General features: G+C 45.0%; 1 protein-coding gene across 1 annotated transcript in view; it reads left to right on the top strand.

Annotated features, from left to right (window-relative positions):
- Positions 1–268: 268 nt before the first annotated feature.
- Positions 269–23,181, top strand: part of ITPKA (inositol-trisphosphate 3-kinase A) — a 154,025-nt gene continuing 131,112 nt past the window's right edge. Inside the window, exon 1 of the mRNA XM_030214389.1 lies at positions 269–975. Coding sequence (XP_030070249.1) covers positions 409–975 — 567 coding nt within the window. The 5' untranslated portion in view covers positions 269–408. The remainder of the gene's footprint in view (positions 976–23,181) is intronic.

Genomic DNA, 23,181 nt, shown 5'->3' with positions numbered 1-23,181 from the left:
AAGATAGCTCCACCTGCAGCGATCGATCGACCACTGGGAGCCAGGTGAGGTCTGTCTGCCCGTTTCAAAAAGTGAAAGTTTTCAGTCTGCACCTGCTTTGATCTGATATACATCAAGTAGGGAGGAGGAGGAGGGCTCAGCTTTTTATGACACCTTTGCTTTAAATGCCGGTTGGTGTTTTGTTGTGCTGGAGGTCACACTGGGGTGGGGGAAGAAGGCTTCTGCTGAGTTGTTCGCCGCGGCGCACACACCTCCCCCGCTCCCTCCCACACGCTTCGCCCCGCTCACTGGCTCACAATGAGGAAGTGAACAGCACTAGCCCTGGCAGCAACCCCAGCAGCAGCAGCGCGCTCTAGCACAGCGCCCCGGGACAGTCCACCTTTCCCCCCTTCCCCCAGGTCATAGTGGATGATTCCCCCGGAGGGACCCTGCAGCTCCGGGATGGACCATGCAGGGAGTCGGGGGGAGCCCGGCGCCGGCAGAAAGCGGCTGAGTGTGGGGGAGCTGCGCTCCTTCTTCGAGGCTCGCTGCGCGGCGGCTGGAGGAAGCGGAGCCGGCAACGGGGAGCGGGAGCTGCACCGGAGGAAGAGGCGGAGCGGCAGCTGGAGCTGGCACCATTGCAATGGGGGACCCGTGTCCGCGGAACCCGAAGCGGGGAGACCTGGCGCCGCAGAACCGCCGATCCCCCAGCAGGAGCAGCAGCAGCGTCCTGTGATCCCTCGGCTGACCATCACCACCTCGGAGGAGCCGCTGCCGCCGCCCTCGGTGCACCCTATGCCCTCGCTGTACCCCGGCGGGCTGGCCACGGACTGCTTCCTGCAGCTGGACAGCAGGAAGCTCTCGGCCTCCACCTCGTCCCTCTCCTCCACCGGCTCGTCCTCCGTCTTCGAGGACTCGGAGGACGATCTGTTGAGTGACAACGAGAACCGGAGCCAGGGCAACGTGGACCTGGAGCACAGCGATGAGGGCAACCTGGTGAGTGCAGATCGCTGCCATGTGAGAGCAGCTGCTAGGCGCCCGGGCAGAAATTGACCCACAGAGGGAAAGCAGGAGGGGATCTGGAGCTCAGAGACACCTGTACAGAACTAGGACAAGACAAAGCGAAAAGTGGAGGGGGGGGGAAAGAACCAGGCAAAATTTAGAATAAAAAAAATAGAATTGATACAGTCAAGTGTGAGAACGACGGAGCGTTTGCAGAAATGTGCGGAACTGTCACTTTAATTCTGCTTGCACTTTCCTGCTCATAAGTGAGCCAAATGCTTTCTGTAAGTTAGGGGTGTTTAGAAGCATGTGGTAAAGTAAATGTGGACGCAGCAAGTTAATAGACGTTTAGGGAATGGTCCTTCTTTGAAAGAAAATAATAATTATGAGAGCGGCAGGCGGTTCCCACCGATTACTCTTATGAACAGTAGCAAATAATGAGAGGATCTGCAAACAATACTTAATAACTTGTCATAATATGATATGTATAAGGTGTCTGTTGATCTTGCAATCCATCATTTTAATAAGCAGAGGCATAGCTAGGACAGAGTGGGTCTCTATTACACCTGAAGCTCATTTTCAAAGCACATAGACTTTGTAAGTCTCTGTTCTTTGAAAATGAACCTCCATCTCTCCCAGAGTATTGGGAGGGGGGGGAGGGTGAAAAGGGCTCCAGTAAACAAACTCTGTAAAAAGCAAATACATTCCACGTCTATATAGAATACCTGACATAGAAATAGAGACTCAAATACGAGATATCAGAGATGCATATTTCCAAAGGCTTCAGTTGGCCAATAGTATTATTTATACCCACCCTGGTGCAACTCTTATACCATTCAACACTCACATGCACCACAATTTTAACTTTCTCCTATTATTTATATAGGTAATTGACCATCAGTAGAGATTCTCATCCACTTTATCTTCATCGGGTCATATTTAACTTATATAATTTTTTGTGTATATTTCTTCAAACTCCTGTTTTTACAATAATTATTTTTCTTTTATTACTTTTTACGTATAAAATGATTAACTTATTTTATTGGGGATAAATTGCTGACACAAGTTCATGTTTTGCTGATTGCTGCTTCAAGGCTCAATCCCCTTAACATTGCATCTTCCAATTTCCAAAAGCTGACATATTACAATTAATACATTCAGAAAAAAATAATACAATTTTCTATATTTGTTGTCTGAGCATTGCTTTGGTCCCAGTGAGGCATATTTTCAAAGCACTTAGCCTCCCAAAGTTCCATAGAAACCTATGGAACTTAGCCTCCCAAAGTGCTTTGAAAATATGCCTCTTTGTCTCTTTTCTGTTGTCTTTTTTCCTTAACTCCTCTTTGCTCCTGTTCCTATGCTTCCTCTTTGCGCAGCATCTCTTCACTTCCCCACCTCCCCATGTCAATCCAGCTTTACCCCCCTTCTCTTCCTTTCCTCCTGCACCCCTACCCTGGGACCAGAATTTCTCCCTTTTTCTCTCCCATGTCACCCTAGCCCCCCAAATCCCCACCACTACTACTACTACTACTTAACATTTCTAGAGCGCTACTAGGGTTACGCAGCGCTGTACAGTTTAACAAAGAAGGACAGTCCCTGCTCGAAGGAGCTTACAATCTAAAGGACGAAATGTCAAGTTGGGGCAGTCAAGATTTCCTGCACCCAGTCACCACCTCCCTCCATGGTCTGGCATCTCTCCCTCTTTCTATTGGTCCAGTCAGTGTCTATCCTTTTCTGTCTCCCCTTTAGTCTGGGAGTCTCTCTCTTCCCTCATCCCCCCCACCGCCCGATCAAGCATTTCTTTTCCTCTTCCCCCAGGTGTGGGTCTACATCTGCTTCTCCCCCCTATGCTGCACGGGCTCAACATCTCCTTCTGTTCTGCCCCCCTCCCTACCACGGTCCTCCAGAACCCAGCAGGTTACTGGCAGAGATAGCGATGTGAACAGGCTGCCTGTAGCCAGTCTTGCAAGGCCTTTCCTCTGCTGCCTCCCGCCTCCTGTGATATCACTTCCTGTGGACAGCTTGTAGTGCCTCTGCCTGTCACCTGCTGGGATTCTGGAGGATTGCCTGGGGGAAGGGGGAACAGAAGGAGATGCTGGATCTGCATGACTTGGGGGAGGAGGAAGGGAGTGGTACCAGACACTATCAGTCAAGGAAGGCAAACAGTGGGTCAGAGAGCAGAGGTCAGCAGGTGACTGAGCATTTTGCCAGGCTTGTTCAATTGTAGCTATACTCCTGGTAGCTAGGACTGAATGGGCCCCCTTTAACACCATTGTTCCTAGGCTAGTGGGGACTGAGGAGGGGGGCACACATTTCTCAAAGCTTACATATTACAATTAGAAAAAAAAAACTTTTTTCTACTTTTATTGTTTGACCATTGCTTTGGTCCTAGTATCTCTCTTCTGCTTTTCTCAACTCTATCCAAGGTATCATGTCCTTTTGATATTTCTTTTCTACCATGGCCAGTATATCCCCTGTGTCCCTGTCCCTATCCTCTCCCCATGTTCAGCATCTTTCCAACTCTGTCCAGCATACCCCTCTGTGTACTTATTCTTCCCCCTGTGTCCAGTATTGTCCCTCTGCATTCATGTCTCTATGCTCCATCCACTGCCAGCACCTCTTCTGTGTCCCTGACCTGCCACATGTCCAGATTCATTCCTCTCTCTTCTCTTCCTCCTGCATCCCCACCCCGCAACCCCCCTCCATCCTCCCTGGTCAGGCATCTCTTTCTCCCTCCTCCTTCTGTTGGTCTATCATATCACTCTCTCTCTCTCTCTTCCCTCTGCTCCCCCCCCCAGTCCATCATCTGCCCCCTCTTTCCCCCCCTCCTCCCCTTTGGTTCAGGTCTCTCTCTTTTCCCTTTGCTCCCCCCCCCCCAAGGTATAGTATTTCTCCCCCTCTATTCCCCTTCCACCTTGCTCCAAGTCTGCACCTAGGTCTCTGGCTTCCCCTCCCACCCCACCGCTGCCAGTCTTCCAAATGCTGCAGCACATCACCAACTGGCAGATGGTATGTCGCTGGTAAAAGCAGCCTCTCTCTGGCAGGTGGAGCCTTTCCTCTATGTGTTCCCGCTTAATAATGTAGCTTCCTGTGGGCAGGACGTGTAGAGGAAAGGCTCTGCTGGCTGCTTTCACCGCTGCCTCTGCCGGTGACACGCTGCAGTGTTTTTTTGGGGGGGTGGGGGGCTAGACAGATGTGGGACTCGGGTGCAGGGAGCATGGAGAGGGAGGGAGGGTACAACTTCAGGTGGCCCCTACCATTGGGCAGCTGTGGTCCCCTGGAAATGAGGTTACTACCATGTCCAGGATAGACCTAGTTACAGACTTCCTTCAGACAGATGTTCCTGATTTTTGTTGCTTGTTCTAACTGTTCCACCTGTGAATACAAATTGTCACCCAGCAATCCCCAGAGCTATCTATATATATAAAACTCACCCTCAACGTTCTATTTGCACTGATGTCACTGAAGCCAGGTTCGTGAGTTCGAAGCTCTGAAGCCACACAGAATCACAGTCTGTGGGCCCCACCCTCACGTCAAAACGCGATGACGTAGAGGGCGGAGCACACATTACTCTATCGGTTCCTACTGCAGGGGCATTCACATGACGCTGAAATCTTCTGTTTTGGCAGGTCAGTGGGGTGGGGGGGCCTTCGGAGAGGGGGAGCGCCAGCAGCGACGACATCGGTGGGGGTGGAAGGGGGTGCACTGGCAACACACACATTGGGGGGGAACGGAACGGTCACGGACGCTGGGGGGGCGTGCCAAAAGGGCCAGGGTCACAGCACATTCGCACGGAGGCTGCAGGGGGGCCGGCGACACACGGAGACACAAAGGGATGGAGAGGAGCCTTGCTAGTGCCCATTTCATTGCGATTTGAAACGGGCCTTTGTTACTAGTACTGTAATAATTTTCTGGTACTTCAGAGGTGCAAGTAGCTGTTTCTTTATATCTCTCTTGGTCATTTGGCTTTCTTTTGGCATTTTCAGATGCATTCTCATGTTTTGCCACTACATTTGGGGCTAGGTTTACTAAAGTTTACTACCCGTATTGCTGTAGTCTAATGTAATTGAGATATGCATTATTAGTAAATAGGTCTCATTACATAAAATGGGACCTACGATAAATAATGCATTCACCTTTTAATACATCTAGCCCCAGTTATAAAGTGCCTATAAATTTGATGTTTGTTGGTGTTTAATTATGGTTTTGTAAATTGTTTTTTTTTTTTGGGGGGGGGGGGGGGAGGTTTCTTGGCTGCAGGCTAGACTGTTGTTCCAGTAGGGTTTAAAAAAATGTGTTTAGGAGAATTTAAATTTAGAATCACATCATATGATCCAAAAGAAATAGATACAAAACAAATTGAAGTCAAGTAATTGTACAAAGAATTATTATGTTCTTCAACAAAAGAAGGTCAAGAAAGAGAAAAAAAATAAATAAAAGAAAGGAAATAATAATTTAGCAGGAAACCCTCGGCTTAAGTTCTATAAGCCGACTTAATACGAGAGGCAATCTAATCGGTCAAAACCCCCTCCCTAACCCTCTAAATTCCAATAGTTGCTTAAGATCCACAAACAAATATGATTTATCCTCAAACATTACTAAACAACTAGAAGGAAGTTTTAAAAGAAAAGACACTCCAGGGGCTAGAGTTCTCAGTTTAAGCACTGGGAACTTCTGTCTTCTTTTCTGCATAATTCTTGAAAAATCTGGAAAAATACATTTAGCAGATCCGAGAAACTTTTCACTCATATGACAAAAGTATAAACCTAACACAAGATTATGGTCAAATGCGACCACTAGCGTCAGCCTTGGAGTCACCAGTTGTAATGAAGACTCTAAGAAATCTGTCATATTGAGCAAGTTATCATCTCGCCCTCTGCTCTGATTACTCATAGATCCTCCATCTGATGTAATATACTGAGTTCTTATAATCGGAGGCAAGTTATTTTCAGGCACGTTCAAATTTTCTTTAAAATACTTCCGAAGCAAATCTAATGATGCTATCAACAGAGACTTTGGAAAGCTCAAGAACCTGAGATTATTTCTCTGCATTTGATTTTCAAAAAAATTCCATTTTACAGCGTGTCACTTCTCTGTCTTTAATTAAATGTATATTCACATCTTGCAGTGAGGAAATCTTATTTTCTAGAGCTGACAGTCTAGAAAATTGGTCAGCCATGCGTTGTACCTGGCCAGTAAAGACTTGTGTAATATAATTAATTTTATCCACTAACTTGTTATCCACAGTTGTGAGAGAAAGATTAACATTTTGGATTGTATCCCATAATGCATCCTTTGTTACGGTGGTCGGCCTTTTTGCTTGCCAAAACATTTGGAGAACAGTCTCTAATTTTTCACCCAGAGTCTCAACACTCACAGTTCGATGGACTTTCATAGCTCTAGAGATCCTCTCCAACAGCGTAGACTGTGCAGCAGGTATCCCCTCAAAAGCTTTGTTTGATGTTGAATTCCTCACCGCTGCCGTTAGCAAAACCAGTTCCCCACTGCTACTACTTTCGGGTCTCAAGGGCACCACCCGATGCTCAGGGCTAAGAGAAACCTCTGCACTGCGCTCTGCTTCCAAATTCAGTGTGGAGCCATCAAGATGGAGCCCCAGTTGACACTATAGGTTCTCTGAACTTATCCAGCATTGCCTGTCTCAGGGTTGAAGGACTGCAAGCCACAGAGGAATACGTTCTGGCTTTCCCTTTCCTCTTCTTCCCCATGCGAATGTGTACTAAGATAGGGTTACCATATGGCTCCAGAAAAAGGAGGACGGATTGAGCCAGCCGGGTTTTACTTCCATTGCTTTCAATGGAAGTAATTGCTTTCAATGGAAGTAATTGCCCATTGCTTTCAATGGAAAGCAATGGAAGTAAAACCCGGCTGGCTCAATCCGTCCTCCTTTTTCTGGAGCCATATGGTAACCCTAACTAAGGAGCTCTAATGCAAAGGCTTAAGCGGCAGTTCAGAGACTTCCTGTCACATGTCTCCTGTAGATGCCATCTGGACCTCTTCGTTCCATTTTTTTTGACAATAGTATATTCAGCTAAAGCTAGTGAGATTTGATTGATTACATAACGAACCAGTATTGCTAATCTAGAGTAGGGGTTTCTCAACCCAGTCCTTGGTACACACCTAGCCGGTCTGGTTTTCAGAATAGTCACATTGAATCAGCATGAGATAAATTTGCCCTACTACCTCCATTCTATGCAAATTTATCTCGCGCATAGTCAAAGTGAGCATCCTGGAAACCTGACTGGTGTTGAGAACTTCTGCTGTACAGGCACCAGCTCTGTGGGTTCTCCTGTTATCAGCGGTAGGTAAGTGGAAGAGAATGTGGTTGACTCATCTCAGTACTAATGGTCCTCGAGCATCCGTAGACCTGTGGCATAGGCCATTATAGTATACGCAAAAAGAGATAAGAGTAAGGAATGAGTGATCCAACTGTATGATGTTGCCTATTCCCAGCTGAAACTGTTGTCCCACTTACGTGAGTGCTCGTTATGTTTTAAGCTTTGTGTTCCAAACAGAAAAAGGTTTCCTATAACTGTGATATGTTGGATATCTGATGTTTTGTTTAAAAGCATCTTCAGTTCACCATAGTTGCCACTAGCTTGATTTGATTACGAATGCAAGAGTGCCTTTTTGATGTCATCAACCACCATGAAAGCAATTCGCGGGTACCATTGATTTTGTGATGCTTGTTGCCTAGATGGACTCTTACATTATTGTAGTCCTTCAGTACCAAAGTAGCACTTAGTGTTCTAAAAATATATTACTGGATAGATTGCTTTATTGAATTTTATTAATAGTTGCCCAGATAAAGGTTTTTAATATGATGGTTGCTGAGTTTGCTTGTTTGTCATGTATGGATGCTCCATAAGCATCATATAAAAACCTTTGTTTGGCCAGTCCTTAATTAACGTTCCAGAAAGCATGAAATAAATTCATTTCCTAATGTTCCATCAGCTGTGATCTCTCACAGAATCAGTGGCATCAAAGGGTTCTGACAGTGAGTTTAGGAAGTTATTTTAACAAACTGACATTTATATACTTGTATATGACATAAATAGAATAGTTTTCCATTGTTTGCTTATGTGGAGAGTGGTTTCTGTAACTACCTGATGGCTTTGTTACTTTTCTTCTTCAAGGCTGAGCGGCAGAGCTGTACACTTGCCTGTAGGCTCAGTTTGGTTCTTGGTTCATGTCGTCTGCACCCCAGGTTGGCTGGGGCTGTTGCGGAGACAGTATTCATTGTCCCCAAGGGGAAGAGGCTCATGGTCATTGCTTAAGAGTGACACTTAGAGGCTGGATTTAGAACCTATAATAGAGGATCCCAACCAGACTGGGAACAATAGGAATGGGGGCTGGGATTCTGGTGCATTAAATCATTCACATCACTGGTTCCAACTGAGCAGGAAGACAGCAAAAGGAAAAAAAACCTCTGGGCCAAGCGAAAAGGAATGAAGATTGGACAATCCAAGTAAATGACACAATGGACAGTAGTTAGTGTAGTGATGGTATGAGGGAGTATACAGAACACTGCCCCTCACCCTTAAGAAGGAGCCCTCAGCCTGCCACCTTAAGGTCGTTAGTCCCGCCCCGGGAAGAAGTGAGGCAGGAGGGGTGGAGTCAGAACCAGGAAGTATATAAGGCAGGGCCAGGCTGAGGTTAAGGAGGCCCAGGGAAGGACAAACTGAAGTCCCAGCATATGCCACTACAACTTATGTTTAATGATTGTGACCCGGCTGAGGTAAGCCACCCTTTGTCCTGACTTGAGACTTGCAAGCCTTGCTCTGAGGTCTGACTGGAGCCAGACCTGGAACTCAGAGAAGGACTGCGTAGAACTTAAAGGCTGTGTTTTGTGCGTGGCAGCCCCACCAGCCACAGACCATGTTTTGGTCTGACCAGCCAGAGGCCTGCTTGAGACTGTATGTACTGAACTATAGAGGTGTTAGGATTCAGTTAATAAAACAATTGTTTTCGATAATATACCTTTGTCTGGCAGTGTTATTTTGCAAGTCCACCCTCAACCCTCGCTCTAGGTCATAGGCGCCGACTCCATGGGTGCTTGAGCACCCCCAATATTTTGGGATCGGAGCAGTGGTGTGCTGAAGCCGGCTCACACTGGCTCATGTGAAACGTTTGTTAATTTTTTAAGGTTATCAATAGAAATCAAACAAAATAAAACATGGAAAAGAAAATAAGATGATACCTTTTTTATTGGACATAACTTAATACATTTCTTGATTAGCTTTCGAAGGTTGCCCTTCTTCGTCAGATCAGACGAAGAAGGGCAACCTTCGAAAGCTAATCAAGAAATGTACTAAGTTATGTCCACTAAAAAAAGTATCATCTTATTTTCTTTTCCATGTTTTATTTGTTTGATTTCTATTGATAACCTTACGTTCCCGCCCGTAACCTCCGTTCACAGGATAAATCCCTCCTCTCAGTACCCTTCTCCACCACCGCCAACTCCAGGCTCCGCTCATTCTGCCTCGCCTCACCCTATGCTTGGAACAACCTTCCTGAACCCTTACGCCAAGCCCCCTCCCTGCCCATCTTCAAGTCTTTGCTTAAAGCCCACCTCTTCAATGCTGCGTTCGGCACCTAACCCTTACCGTTCAGTGAATCCAGACTGCCCCAATTTGACTGCCCCGATCGGACCGACCGTTCACTTGTCTATTAGATTGTAAGCTCTTTGAGCAGGGACTGTCTCTCTTTGTTAAATTGTACAGCGCTGCGTAACCCTAGTAGCGCTCTAGAAATGTTAAGTAGTAGTAGTAGTAGTAGTAAGAGTGGACTAACATGGCTACCACACCTCTCTACTTAATTTTTTAAGAATTTTGGGAGCCGGTTGTTAAAGGAGCTACTTTAACAACCGGCTCCCAAAATTTGGGCTTGGGTCCCCTCTTGGCATTGTTGTCCTCCTCCTCCTCCCCCTGTGGCTCATTTGTGCATCTTTTCTCCCCACTGCCCGCCCCCCAATACAACCCCTCTCTGGCTCACCTCTGCACTTCCTCCCCCCATCCTGTACCAGTACTTGCCTCTTCTTTTTTCTGCAATTAATTTTTTAAAGCAGTGCTGGCACACGTCAGCAGGAACAGGCTTCTTCAGCCAATCTCGGGAGCCTTCCTTCAGCCCTCGGGGGCGGGAAAGACTGAAGGAAGGCCCCTGGAATTGTCTGAAGCAGCCTGCTCTTGCAGAAGTGTGTCACTAGCATTGTTTTAAAATAAATTAAATGCAGCAGAACAAAAAAAGGCAAACAGCAGAGGTGCACTTGGTATATTATAAAAATGCACTTGCCTTTTTTTATTACTACTACTAATAAAAGAGGCCCATTTCTGACAGAAATGAAAGGGGCGCTAGCAAGGTTCCACGCCCCCCTCCCTCCCTACCTCCCTCCCTCTCCTCCGAGTTGCAGTCCTCCCTACCTCCCTCCCCCACTCCCCTTCGAGTTCCAGGACCGTCCTCCTCTCTCCCTCCCTCTCTTCCCCTCCCCTCTGAGTTCCATGCCCCCCCTCTCCGAGTTCCAGACCCCCGTGCCTCCCTCCCTCTCTCTGTCCCCTCCGAGTGCAAGCATGACCTGTCCTCCGCCTGGCCCTCGCCTTCCTAAGTGCTGGCTGTAATTTAAAAATTCTTACCTCAGGGTCCGGCGTCAGCAGTGAAGGCGAGCGGCGCTTCAGCCTGCCTTCCCATCTGTCTCAGCTCTTTCTCTGGTCCCGCCCTTCCGTAAAAAGGAAATGAGGGCGGGACCAGAGGCAGAGCTGAGACAGATAGGAAGGCAGGCTGAAGCGCCGCTCGCCTTCACTGCTGAGCCGGACCCCAAGGTAAGAATTTTTAAGTTACAGCCAGCACGCAGGAAGGTGAGGGCAGGTTGTGCTTCTACTCGGGAGCGAGGGAGGGAGGGAGGCGCGGGGGGTGTGGAACTCGGAGAGAGGGAGGGAAGGAGGGTGTCCTGCAACTCGAAGGGGAGGGGGTCCTGTAACTTGGAGGGGAGGGAGGGAGGTAGGGGGCATGGAACTCGGAGGGGAGGGGGGCTGGAACTCGGAGGAGAGAGGGGCCTGGAACTCGAAGGGAGGACAGGAGGGAGGGAGGGGGCAATTCTCTACTCACTCCAATGTTCTGTGGCTGGCTGGTGCTGGCTTCCCTCCCTTTCACTGATCCGCCCTCTGACGTCATCGCCAGGGCGGACCAATGGGAAGTGTGTTACGAACCCAGGCATCCAGACGTACAACGTTGGAATTGCAAATTATTATATAGGATTTCAAAGACAGGTATCGAATAATGAGTGAAGGGCTTCTCTCATGCAGAAGTTCTACCATCAGTCTAAATGTGCCAACATTGTCCAGTTTGTAATACCGATTACTCCAAAAAAATGTGGCTATATGCTTCCAATAAGCTCTTTGCTTCAACTTTCACTCCAAAACAACAGTTTTATATACCACTATGGATTTAATAAAAGGGGAACAGTCTCATAATGTCAACTTGCTTTTGTCCTCAAATTTATCTCGGGACTTTTTAAGCTTTTGTGACTACATATAATCACTGACTTGGCCCCCCCCCACCACCTTTGTATCTTAAAGAAAGGTGGTGTTATGGTTTTATGTCAATTTTGTAATTTCTACATAGTAACATAGTAGATGACGGCAGAAAAAGACCTGCACGGTCCATCCAGTCTGCCCAACAAGATAACTCATATTTGCTGCTTTTTGTGTATACCCTACTTTGATTTATACCTGTGCTCTTCAGGGCACAGACCGTACAAGTCTGTCCAGCACTATCCCCGCCTCCCAACCACCAGCCCCGCCTCCCGATCTTGACTAAGCTCCTGAGGATCCATTCCTTCGGCACAGGATTCCTTTATGCTTATCCCACACATGTTTTCTCTTTTATTTTTGTTTTTTCTTTCTTCTCTGTTATAAGAACACAGTCCTCATACTTGCATTGCTTATATGCTGAAAGACAATCAAACACTTATCTGCAAATTTTTCATATATCCACCGGACCCGATAGGTTCCTGTTTCGCCTCGGCTTTGTCGAGGGGTCTGGATTCGTTTGCAGGTCTAAATCATTAAAACAATAGATTAGTTCTTTCAGCACCTTAACCAAGTGGTGTATACAACCGTACAATCATGCTCTGGCGCTTACGCGCGTCTTTCTCTCCTTGAACACCAGCCGTGACTATTCAACATGGCGCTCATATTTTTTAACGGCTCTGTTCTCGGATGTCTACCAGGACTCACCGGAAACTATCATTTGTTTATAGATAACATCCCCAGTGTAAATGGGTATTTAGTCCCGTAGGTTCCACTGACTTAAGATGATACGTCCAAAAAACTTCCCGCTGTAATAGTTTTTTGTTTATATCACCCCCTCGGATTCCCAGTTGTACATGCTCTAGTACTAAACACTTTAGATCCGTTTATTCATGAGCCTGCATAACACAATGCTGTATCAATGGTGCCCCGGGTGTTCTGGTTGTAATCCTTGAGCGATGTTCCCTCACCTTGCCGCATGGGCATGTCACTGCATAGATAACATTCTGTGATTGACAGATGGTATGCTGTAGTAATTTATACGTTTTTTTTTTGTCCGACTGATTGGTGAACTAATCAGTCTGCAACGTAATAGTACAGGTAGTACAATTGATTCTGTTGCATTTGAAATGACCTGGCGATGGACTCTCACTCAGCTATATGTTTTGAGGCATGCCCGCCGGGCTCAATACCTCTTTCAAATTTTTCGAATGGGAGTATGCCATTCTCATTTCTGTATTCATGAATACGGAATGTGTCTTCATGATATCCCAATGGTGGTGAATGATCCTGGCTGTCGCCTCTCCTCCCGGTGCAAAGAGCGTGACAAACACCATCAGAGCCTCATCAGATGTGGCTTGCCGCTTGTCCTGTAATAAAAGATGTCTGTTATTGTATCTAGCTCTGAGGTATGCTTGCTTCAGAACTTTTTGAGGATAGTGTTGCTCCTGTAAATTCTGCTGAAATGCCTGCGCCTGTATTTTAAAATCTTCATTTTGAGTACATGTGCGTCTGAACCTAAGCATCTGCGAGAAGGGAATACAGTGTCCAGTTTAGCACTCTATTAGCCGCCAAGTTCATTCAAAGTTAATTATTTTACTTTAATTTTAATTTTAAATTGTACGTGAAAATGTGGGGTATAAATGTCATAAATACAAATAAATCTGTTGGCTCAGGCTGCTTGCTATGTGAATATTCTGTCACTGTTTCATTATTGCTACCAGTAATTACATATTAAGGGCATTTGCTTTAAACTTTTTTTAATTTGTTTATCCAGTCCTTACATGCACATGGTTTTGCTTTTTAAACCCAAAGGGAAAGGGTGAATCCTAAGGGTAGTTGAATAATTAGGTGTAAACTGTGTTTCTGACTTTACTTGTATTGGACTGCTTTGGGTCCTGCTGATCTGTACAGCTGCTGCCTGGAATTTTGGAAGATGGAAATTAGAAGATAATAATTAAGTTTTGGATGTATTAGGTATATATCAGTTTTTGATATGCATCTGCCAGTACTGGTTTTAGACATGGCTGGAGCCGACAAGAAAAACCTCGCTCGTTGGCCTTCAATCTCCAGAATATTGGTGGTAAATCTCCATCTTTGAGATGGGCCACCTCTGTCATCTCTGAACTCCCTTACCTTTGCTGTCAGGGATACTGAGCCCCACCAGCCAAATAAATGGACTGCTGCAGCTCTCTGCTACTTGTTTCTGGCTCTGAGCAGCATGCCAGGACTTCTTGTACAAGTATGCATTCATTCAGCACTCCCAATCATTTTGAAAAGTTGGCTCCTATGCTCGGGGTATCACAGATGGCATCAGGCTTTTCTCCTGTGTTTCAGATACATTTCAAAACACAGATACAGACTGGTGCTTTGAGTTTGTGTAGTAGAAAAAGACTGCTGCACTCGAAAGGAACAGTCAGTCAAACCCTTGGATTCTGGGATATTCTGCTCTGTGGATTACTGTGGCTGCCTTTGTGGAGGAGGGTTGTCAGTATTCTTTTCACTATGAGGCTCAGGTCAGTTCATATCTGATTTTGTGTGTAGCTGATATCGTTGTGCATTGTACTTGATTCTAAACAAATAACAAAGTTATTGTTGGGAAGTAGCATTTCTTTGAGGACAGAATGATTTTTTGAGTGAATGGCTTGCAGAAAAGTCAAGAATTGATGAACGGCATTGATGAGTAATCAGTGCAATCTTCCTAAAGCAAGATTTTCTGAACACTGAGATTTGATAGCTGGATGCCACTCACTGTATCAATTGTTATAAATCATGCAGATCAGGACCTTGTGTGACCTTTTTAATGCCTGGATGACAGCACAGAACAAGTGTTAAGAGTGTCCGCAAGCACCCCTCCGTGCTGTCCGCTCTCGATTCACCACCTCTCCGTGCTGTCCGCTCTCCACTCAACACCTCTCCGTGTGGTCTGTGCGCAGCTTAGCACCTCTCTGTGCTGTCCTTCTTCACCCACACAATTGGGGCTAATCCATCTCCTAAGCAGAACTGCTCCTGCTCACTTGCAAAGAGTAATGTACAGTACTATTTATTCAGCAGAGTACTTTATTCCAGAGCACAACCAGCGAGAAAACAGCAGGTCCACAGTAATATAGCTGCTGGTCTCTGTGCCCCTGGCTTCCCTTCTTCCCCCACCCAACAATCCCCAATAGTTCAGAACAGTTCAGTCTTGAAACTTCACAACAACTTGAAATAAACCTTTGGATCAGTCAATTCCTCTACTCCCTTTCTCCTACTGCCTAGGAGATAGAGGCATTTTCTCCACCCTCGCTTGTCAGACACCAACACTCTGACAACCTCCCACGAAAATGTCCAGACTGACCTTCTTCAGGTAATTAACCTTTGTCCTGAGCAGAAGAACTCCATTTGCTCCTGCTCAGCCTCCTTCATGACATTTTCACTCTTTTCCTCGAGCTCAATCTCCTCCCACTCCATGGAGTCTTCCCCCACCCTCTCTCCCAGGTGCTGCTCCTCCACTTGATTATCCTCCATCTCCCAATCACCTCTTGACGTTTCTGCCTGCTGGGAGTGGGAGTGCTGTTTCTCATGTTCCCCCCTCCCTTGCAAGTGCTGCTGGGTTCTGTAGTTCTCTTCCTTTCTTACAAGCCTCCTACCCCCTTTTCCCCGGCAGAGAGTGCTCTTCATTTCTTGGCTGACTGCCCCTGTCAGCTCTTCTCTGCTTTCCCTCTACCTCCTCCTTACAAGAGATAGGATCTGTTTGTATTGTGAAAGAGGGTCTGTTGTCAGAGACCTGGTTTACTTCTAGTAGTTTATGGAGTGGCAAAGGGTGAGTATCGCTGCCCGTTACTAAACATGTTCTGATTTTAAAACATCCCTTGCATATAGTGGATGCACCTTCTGGCAACTTCCTGGTTGTTTCTATGAGATAAGTTGATGCTCTTGATTTAGGCTTACAAAACACAACTCCCATCTATCTATACATAATCTCTCTCTCTCTCACTCACTCTTCCCCCCCCCCCCCCCCCTCATCAGAAGGGGGCTCAGTGGGTTTAAGGACTCTCTCACACACACACACTCTTTCCCCCCCCCATCAGAAGGGGGCTCAGTGGGTTTAAGGACTCTCTCACACACACACACTCTTTCCCCCCCCCCCCCCCCCCATCAGAAGGGGGCTCAGTGGGTTTAAGGATTGCTCCAGTGCTAACACCTATATTCTTTGTTGGTCCTGTTGCTTTTTAATCTTTTTTGTAATTGTAATTTACCATATATCGCTCTCTTATATGTCAGAAAGTATAAAATTCCTTCATCACAAAAATAACTGCCATTATATCAAAGTACTTATCTTAGCAAGTAGGTTTGCAGAGAATGATCTTTCTCTTTGTTCTTCAGAGGATGATAACTTGGTTGCTAAAATAAGTACTTCAATATAAAGAAAGTTGTTTTTGTGAAAAAGGAATTTGATACATTCTGATATGTAAGAAGAGAGAGATATTTGATAGCAAAGTACAAAAAGGTTTAACATTTATTCTGCCATGGCAATTTGGTAGTGACCACAGTAGGCTTGGCGTAGCCAGATGAGCACATCACAATAAATGTCATCCATGGCAAGTTTGTAAGCCTAAAAATTCTCAGGGACTGAATGGCTTGTGAAGACTAAGCCATCTTCCTCCAAATCTCCGCAGTCCTTATCATTAATTTTGAGGCACAGTAGTAGATTATTGTTTGTGGGCAGTGTACACCACCTTGATTATTTTTAAAGTAGCATCTTCTACATGCTCTAAAATGGAAGCCCATTGATCAGTATGCTCCTGAAGTAAAGAAATTGTGCAGATGTGATTCTCCCTAGCTGTACCTTTCGTTTACCATGTTAATTATTACTAAATACAGGAAGAATGATGGCTAATCTTTATGCATGGAAGATGTTTGCTCCTGCTGCTAAGTTTCAGTCCTGTTCCTCTGTCATTGTGTTTTGGGGCTTGCACATTTCTCCTTAAAGAGTAGAGAACAACAGGAAAACACTGTGCACTTAGAAATTGTGTAAAATGTACACATAACTTCATAAGAGAGGCTAAATGTGGCTGAGATCACAGATAGGAAGAGAGAGATTTGCTCTGATTGGACAGATGAAATAAGGGATGGAAGTTGTTTTGGCAAAGGGTGCTGGAAAGGCAAGTAAAGGGGAAAAAGACCCAAAGAAAAACCATAAAATGCCTCCTCAGGCATACCGAGGCCTGAAGATCAAGCCAGGGAACTGCATTTGGCATGGTAAAGGAGGGTGACTGGGACCACGGACCCCACATGGATGGGAAAAGGTGGTAGAATGAGCTGCATCTCGGATTAAGCTGTTAGCCATGAGCATCAGGTTGCCTGCCTGCTCCAGGAGTACTTCATGCCATGTAACTGATCAGCAGGGATGGGCCCCTAGTTTTTCCTTTTTTGCATATGCAGTTTTCTTCTTCAAACAAGAGTTCACATGGAGAGGGAACTACACTGCTATTTTCATCATATCTGCCTGAAACTTTAGTGTTGGTCTAAACACATGGGAATAAGGGTCCATAAACGGTTCTATGTGAAACCTTTTTAATGGGCTCAATACCTCTGTGACAAGCAGTTCAAGAGTTCCCTTCTCTGCACCAGGCCACTGGAAGAGAGGATAATGCTTGAAAACTTGTCACGGAATTGTTATATACCCCCTCCTTGGCAATGCCATTCAAAATGGTATACTGTCTTACAGTTAAAACAGACTAGCGCAATAAACAATCGAGCAATTAAAAACATCGTACACCGCTGTGATCTTGAATAAAGCTAAGCGGTATAGCAGATTCAGTAAACGTGTTAAAACTGTATTTTATCCATCTCTCCCATTAAGGAAGATAGACTTTTAAAGCCTTCTAGAAACCAGCAAGTGACAACATGGATTTCATTTCTTCCAGTAGATTATTATACTCTTCAACCATTACTATATATCGCGCCGAGATTTCCACGCAGAAATCAAAGCGTATTCCATAACAATGCACATAACCTAATTGGTTAACAAGCCAATTAGCACTGATGATTGGTGTTGGAGGTGTGGCCTAATGGTTAGTGCAGCGGGCTTTAATCCTGGCAACCTGGGTTCAAGTCCCACTGCAGCTCCTTGAGACATTGGGCAAGTTACTTAAGCCTCCATTGCCCCAGGTACCAAAACTTAGATTGTGAGCCCTCTAGGGACAAATAAGTATCTGCATATAATGTGTGCAGCGCTGCATATGTCTGGTAGAACTATAGAAATGATTAGTAATAGTGGTAATTGCCAATTAACAAGCAATTATTGACACTGCATGGCATTAAGTAGAACTTATGCACAGAATTGTCTAAGCATATTCTATAACACGCTGTGCATAAATTATTAGTCACATAGTTGAAAAGGGGGCATGGCCATGGGAGTGGAATGGGCGGGTCGTGGGTGTTTCTAGAATCTGTGCACGTTGTTACAGAATACACCCGGTCTGCTCCTAATTTAGGCGTCGGCATTTACACCAGGTTTTACTTGGTGTACTTGCCCACATGGACCGGCACTGAGTGTATTCTATAATCTGCGCCTAAATTGAGATGTACTTTACAGAATGCACTTGGGCAAATTTAGTTTCAGTGCTGAATTTTTAGACGTGATGTGTATAGAATCTATTCCTGTTTTTAAAAGCTTTATTCTTCCTATTTGTGCTCCAGGTTTATAGAAGAGCTGCACTTATGCAGCTTAAGTGCTAGGTGCTTAACTACAAGTGGCCTGTACACACGGGCAGAGCATAGGTATCTCATGGACATTCCGCCTAGCAATTTAGACAACTTATAGAATATTAGTGCACATTGCAAGCTGCACATAGATGTGCCAGCTTACGCCATCCATTGACTTAGTGTAAGTGGTCACGCCTAATTTTTGGTGCATCCAGTTGGATTAGTGCTAAGTAATGGGTTAGGTGTGCCCTAATGCCATCATGTAAACCTCTTTGTTTGCATATTAAGGGCTTCTTTTACAAAGCCGTGCTAGTGATTCCCGCACGGCAAATGAGAGGAAACCCATAGGAATTAAATGGGCTTCCTCTCATTTGCTGCACCGAGAATCGGTAGCATGACTTTGTAAAAGAAGCCCTAAATCAATAAACCTAAACGTAGCTTTTTTTCACAGTGGCTTTTTCCTCCGTTAGTGTTTTTGAAGTTGTTTCTCGACTGTTGTTTTTGGTATAGCACAGAAGCCAGTGCAGGGGCGTAGCCAGACTTCGGCGGGAGAGGGGTCCAGAGCCCAAGGTGAGGGGGCAAATTTTAGCCACCCCCTCCCCCTGCCACCACCACCACCAACAACAACTTTGACCCCCCCCTGCCGACGACCCTCTCGATTTCCCCCCCCTCCCACCGCCAAGCCTCCCCCGCCGTTGCAGTCGACTACCTTTGCTGGTGGGGAACCTTAACCCCCGCCAGCCGAGATCCTCTTCTTCCGGCCCAAGGCTTCGTTCTGTTTCTGTGAGTCTGACGTCCTGCACGTCACACTCACAGAACCACTGCAGGAATAAAGGAATGACGTCCCTTACTCCTCCAGTGACCTCTGGCTCCTTCCCTCCCCCCAAAGATGTAAAAGAAACAGTACATACCAGCCTCTGTGAAAGCCTCAGATGTTATGGCCATTCCTGTTAGAGCAGCAAGCAGGTCCCTGGAGTAGCCAGGTGGTCGGTGCAGTGCACTGTGGAGAAGGGGACCCAGGCCCATAATCCACCCTAACTGTTATACTTGTGGTGGAATATGTCAGCCCAAAACCCACCAAAAACCTATTGAACCCACATATAGGTGACACCCTCATCCATAAGGCTATTGTAGTGGTGTACAGTTGAGTACAATAGGTTTTTGGTGGGTTTTGGAGGGTTGACTATATAATATAAGGGAGCAACGGGGTGAGATGTGTACTTGGGACCTTTTATGTGAAGTCCACTGCAGTTCCCCCTAGGGTGCCCCACTGCTCTGCTGGGATGTCTGTGTGGCCAGTCTACTAAGAATGCTAGCTTCTCCTACATCCCAATGGCTCGATTTTGTGCGTTTTTCACTTGGACTTTTTTTTCGAAAGTGAACCAAAAAGATAGATGCACAGAACACAACATCTAGCAAATAGCCATTAAAAAAATAGATAAAATGTTTTTCTGTTTCAAAAATGTCTATATTCCCTACTTGAATTTTGGACGTTTTGAGCAAAACGTCTATCGAAAATGCCCCTCCATGTAATATAAGTAGAAATCTGATAAATTAATACCACCATACCCTTCCATATTCTTGAACAGCCTTTATATCACAGCTGTATTCTGCTTTTCAGAATGTAAGGACACAGTACAAAGTCTGTCCAATGAAAAGAAAATTATCTAAAAGAGAATCTACAACAGTTTGGCAGTGGTGCCAGAGGAAGGAAGAGTAGTCTGCAAAACTTGCATCTTTGAATATTCCTTAGTTTCAGAATGCCTTAATTTCTGCACAACTGTGTTGCAGGTTTCTTTTGATTCATCCTTTAATTTTTTTTTATTTGGCCCAGTCATTCCTCCTTGTTTCTTTTTTCTCTAGTTCAGTGGGGACCAGTGCTGGAATCCTAGTTCCATGAGCCTTTGTTCAAAGCTGCCTGAGGATTTTTTCCTTACTTGTAGTAGGCCCACCTCCCCACTGTCCCTAATCTAGTTATGCCAGTAATGGTCCCGAGGCCTGTGTCCATGCCCTAGATCTCCTATATTTTGGGCTGTAAATCGGGTCACTAGCAGGGGCATTTTCGAAAGAGAAGGGCGCCCATCATCCGACACAAATCGGGAGATGGGCGTCCTTCTCTCAGGGTCACCCAAATCGGCATAACCGAAAGCCGATTTTGGGCGTCCTCAACTGCAGTCCGTCACGGGGACAACCAAAGTTGTTGAGATTTGGGCGTCCCCGACCGTATTATCGAAACGAAATATGGACGCCCATCTTGTTTTGATAATAGCGGTTTCCCCGCCCCTTCGCCGGGACGTTCTTAGAGATGGGCGCCCTTAGAGATGGTCATCCCCGTTCGATTATGCCCCTCCACGTGTTGCCTTAACAGTGACCATGACATCCTGTTCCCGCTCTGCAGTATCCCCAGCCCAAATCAATTCAGGATACAGAGGGCCCGACTCAGGTATGAAACCAGAGGCCTTCAACATAGCAGTGCTGTCATTGAGCTACTAACCTTCAGTTAGTTTCCCTTGAAACAGATCCTTGCTATAACAAACACATTTGTGAAATCCTCATCCAGTTGCTAAAGGGATGGTCCATTGTCTTCAAGGCAACAGAGAAAACTTTCTTAATCTGTCAAGTATTTATTCAGGCTTTAGACAGTAAGCAGGAAGACAGTGCTCCAATGAAAATTTATTTTTTTAAGTATTTATCTAAAGAGTTTACACAGTGTGTCAGTGATCATAAATATAGTAGGATCCTTCATCCTGATCTTTGTGTTTGTCTCATACTGAGTCTCAGTATTCAGTGGCCTCGCCTCCTTTAAAGCAGTTACTCATACGTGGGTAGTAAGTGTAATCACATCTCTTTTAACTGGTGAGAATGTATTAATTCTTATGTTTGGTTTAGGAAAGCTGGTCATTAGTTTTAACCACACATTTCCTGTTTTGGGTATTGAAAATGGGATTTCAGCTTGACTGGCATGGACTTGGCAGGTGTAGACCATCTTGGTATTATGCTGCTCACGGCACATTGTTCGAAGGAGAAATTTTCCTACCTAATGAGCACGTTACTTTTCCAACGTGTAGAGCAGGGATTCTTAAACTTTTTGTGCCATGGACCCCTTTGAGAGTCTGGTGAATCCTCAGAAAAATGTATTTAAAAGTGTAAAATAAAATACATAGATATAGATATTGTAGAGGAAATGAATTAAGCTTGAATACTGTTTTCAAAATACTAAAAAATTAACTTTAAAGTATTAGAAGTAATAACAACTTAAAGTATTAGAAGTAATCTTAGACAGTTACCTAACATTAGTACCGCAGATATCTACAATTTCTAATTTCCACAATAGTCAGAAATTGTAGATATCTGCGGTGCTAATGTTAGTTAACTGTCTAAGATTACTTCTAATACTTTAAGTTGAGATTCTACTTTAAATTTAATTCCCTTTACAATCAAGCTCTGGCATATAATTTTCCAGTATGGGCTACCCAAATCAGAAATGTCATCTTGTCACCATTTCCCCCCCATTTTACTAAGCCATGCGCTAATGCCAACACAGCCCATTTACTTTGAATGAGCTGCGTCGGCATTGCCACGCAGCTTAGTAAATGGGGAGGGGGGGTAATTTTAGTATAAAATCTCTGGCCCATTGTTCCAACAAATCTAACCCTAGCACCATATCTGTATAAATTTCTTGTACATTGCCATGAAAAGGAATAAAAATAGTGATGTCTGCAGCATAAATAAAATTCTGAAGGCCTTTTTTGGAGAACTTTAGGCCCAATGTACTATTGGAACATTAAACCATTAAACAGTATAAGTGATATAGGTGAATCTTGAGAAACCCCCTATATATATATATATATATATATATATATATATATACACACATATACTTGTTGCTCAACAGTTCTGTGTTCCCAACATGTTGATGATCTTATGATCTTTACCAAAATAGTATAGCAGCTACCTGACCTATGCTCTCTAAAATGCTCATAGCTGAATATAATCTCAACCAATAAGTATCTAGTGTTATATCTTGTGATATATGTCGTCAACCTGTTGCCATGTAACTCATGACCTAACACTTTATGGCAATAAAATGAAGCAGAGAGCTGGAAGAAGCTGAGACAGTTCAGGGTGAGCTCACTGTCATTATATATATTTTATATAGATAGATATAGATATTTTTACTGGTGGGGGGTGTGGATTTCTTTCCTTTGGCCTCCTAGAGATAGGAGTAAAGAGCCGGGTATGTGACCTGCTCCGGTGGGGTCTTAGGCGATCAACAGTAATCTACTTAGGGAGTAGAAATCCACGAGAGGCGTATGTGTTAGGCGGTGAGAGTCTGATATGTACAGACAGGGAGAGGGATCTTGGGGTGATAGTATCTGAGGATCTGAAGGCGACGAAACAGTGTGACAAGGCGGTGGCCTTAGCCAGAAGGTTGCTAGCCTGTATAGAGAGAGGTGTGACCAGCAGATAAAAGATGGTGTTGATGCTCCTGTACAAGTCGTTGGTGAGGCCCCACCTGGAGTATTGTGTTCAGTTTTGGAGGCCGTATCTTGCTAAGGATGTAAAAAGAATTGAAGCGGTGCAAAGAAAAGCTACAAAAATGGTATGGGATTTGCATTACAAGACGTATGAGGAGAGACTTGCTGACCTGAATATGTATACCCTGGAGGAAAGGAGAAACAGGGGTGATATGATACAGATGATCAAATATTTGAAAGGTATTAATCCGCAAATGAACCTTTTCCGTGGGAAGGCGGTAGAACTAGAGGACAAAAAATGAGGTTGAAGGGGGGCAGACTCAAGGAAAATGTCAGGAAGTATTTTTTCATGGAGAGAATGGTGGATACTTGGAATGCCCTCCCATTAGAGGTGGTGAAGATGAAAACGGTAACGGAATTCAAAAATGTGTGGGATAAACACAAAGGAATCCTGTTCAGAAGGAATAGATCCTCAGAAGCTTAGCGGAGAT

This window comes from Microcaecilia unicolor, chromosome 9, assembly GCF_901765095.1.
Source record: "Microcaecilia unicolor chromosome 9, aMicUni1.1, whole genome shotgun sequence".
In the NCBI taxonomy this organism is placed as follows: Eukaryota; Metazoa; Chordata; class Amphibia; order Gymnophiona; family Siphonopidae; genus Microcaecilia; species Microcaecilia unicolor.
This window is presented reverse-complemented; position numbering and strand designations above follow the sequence as displayed.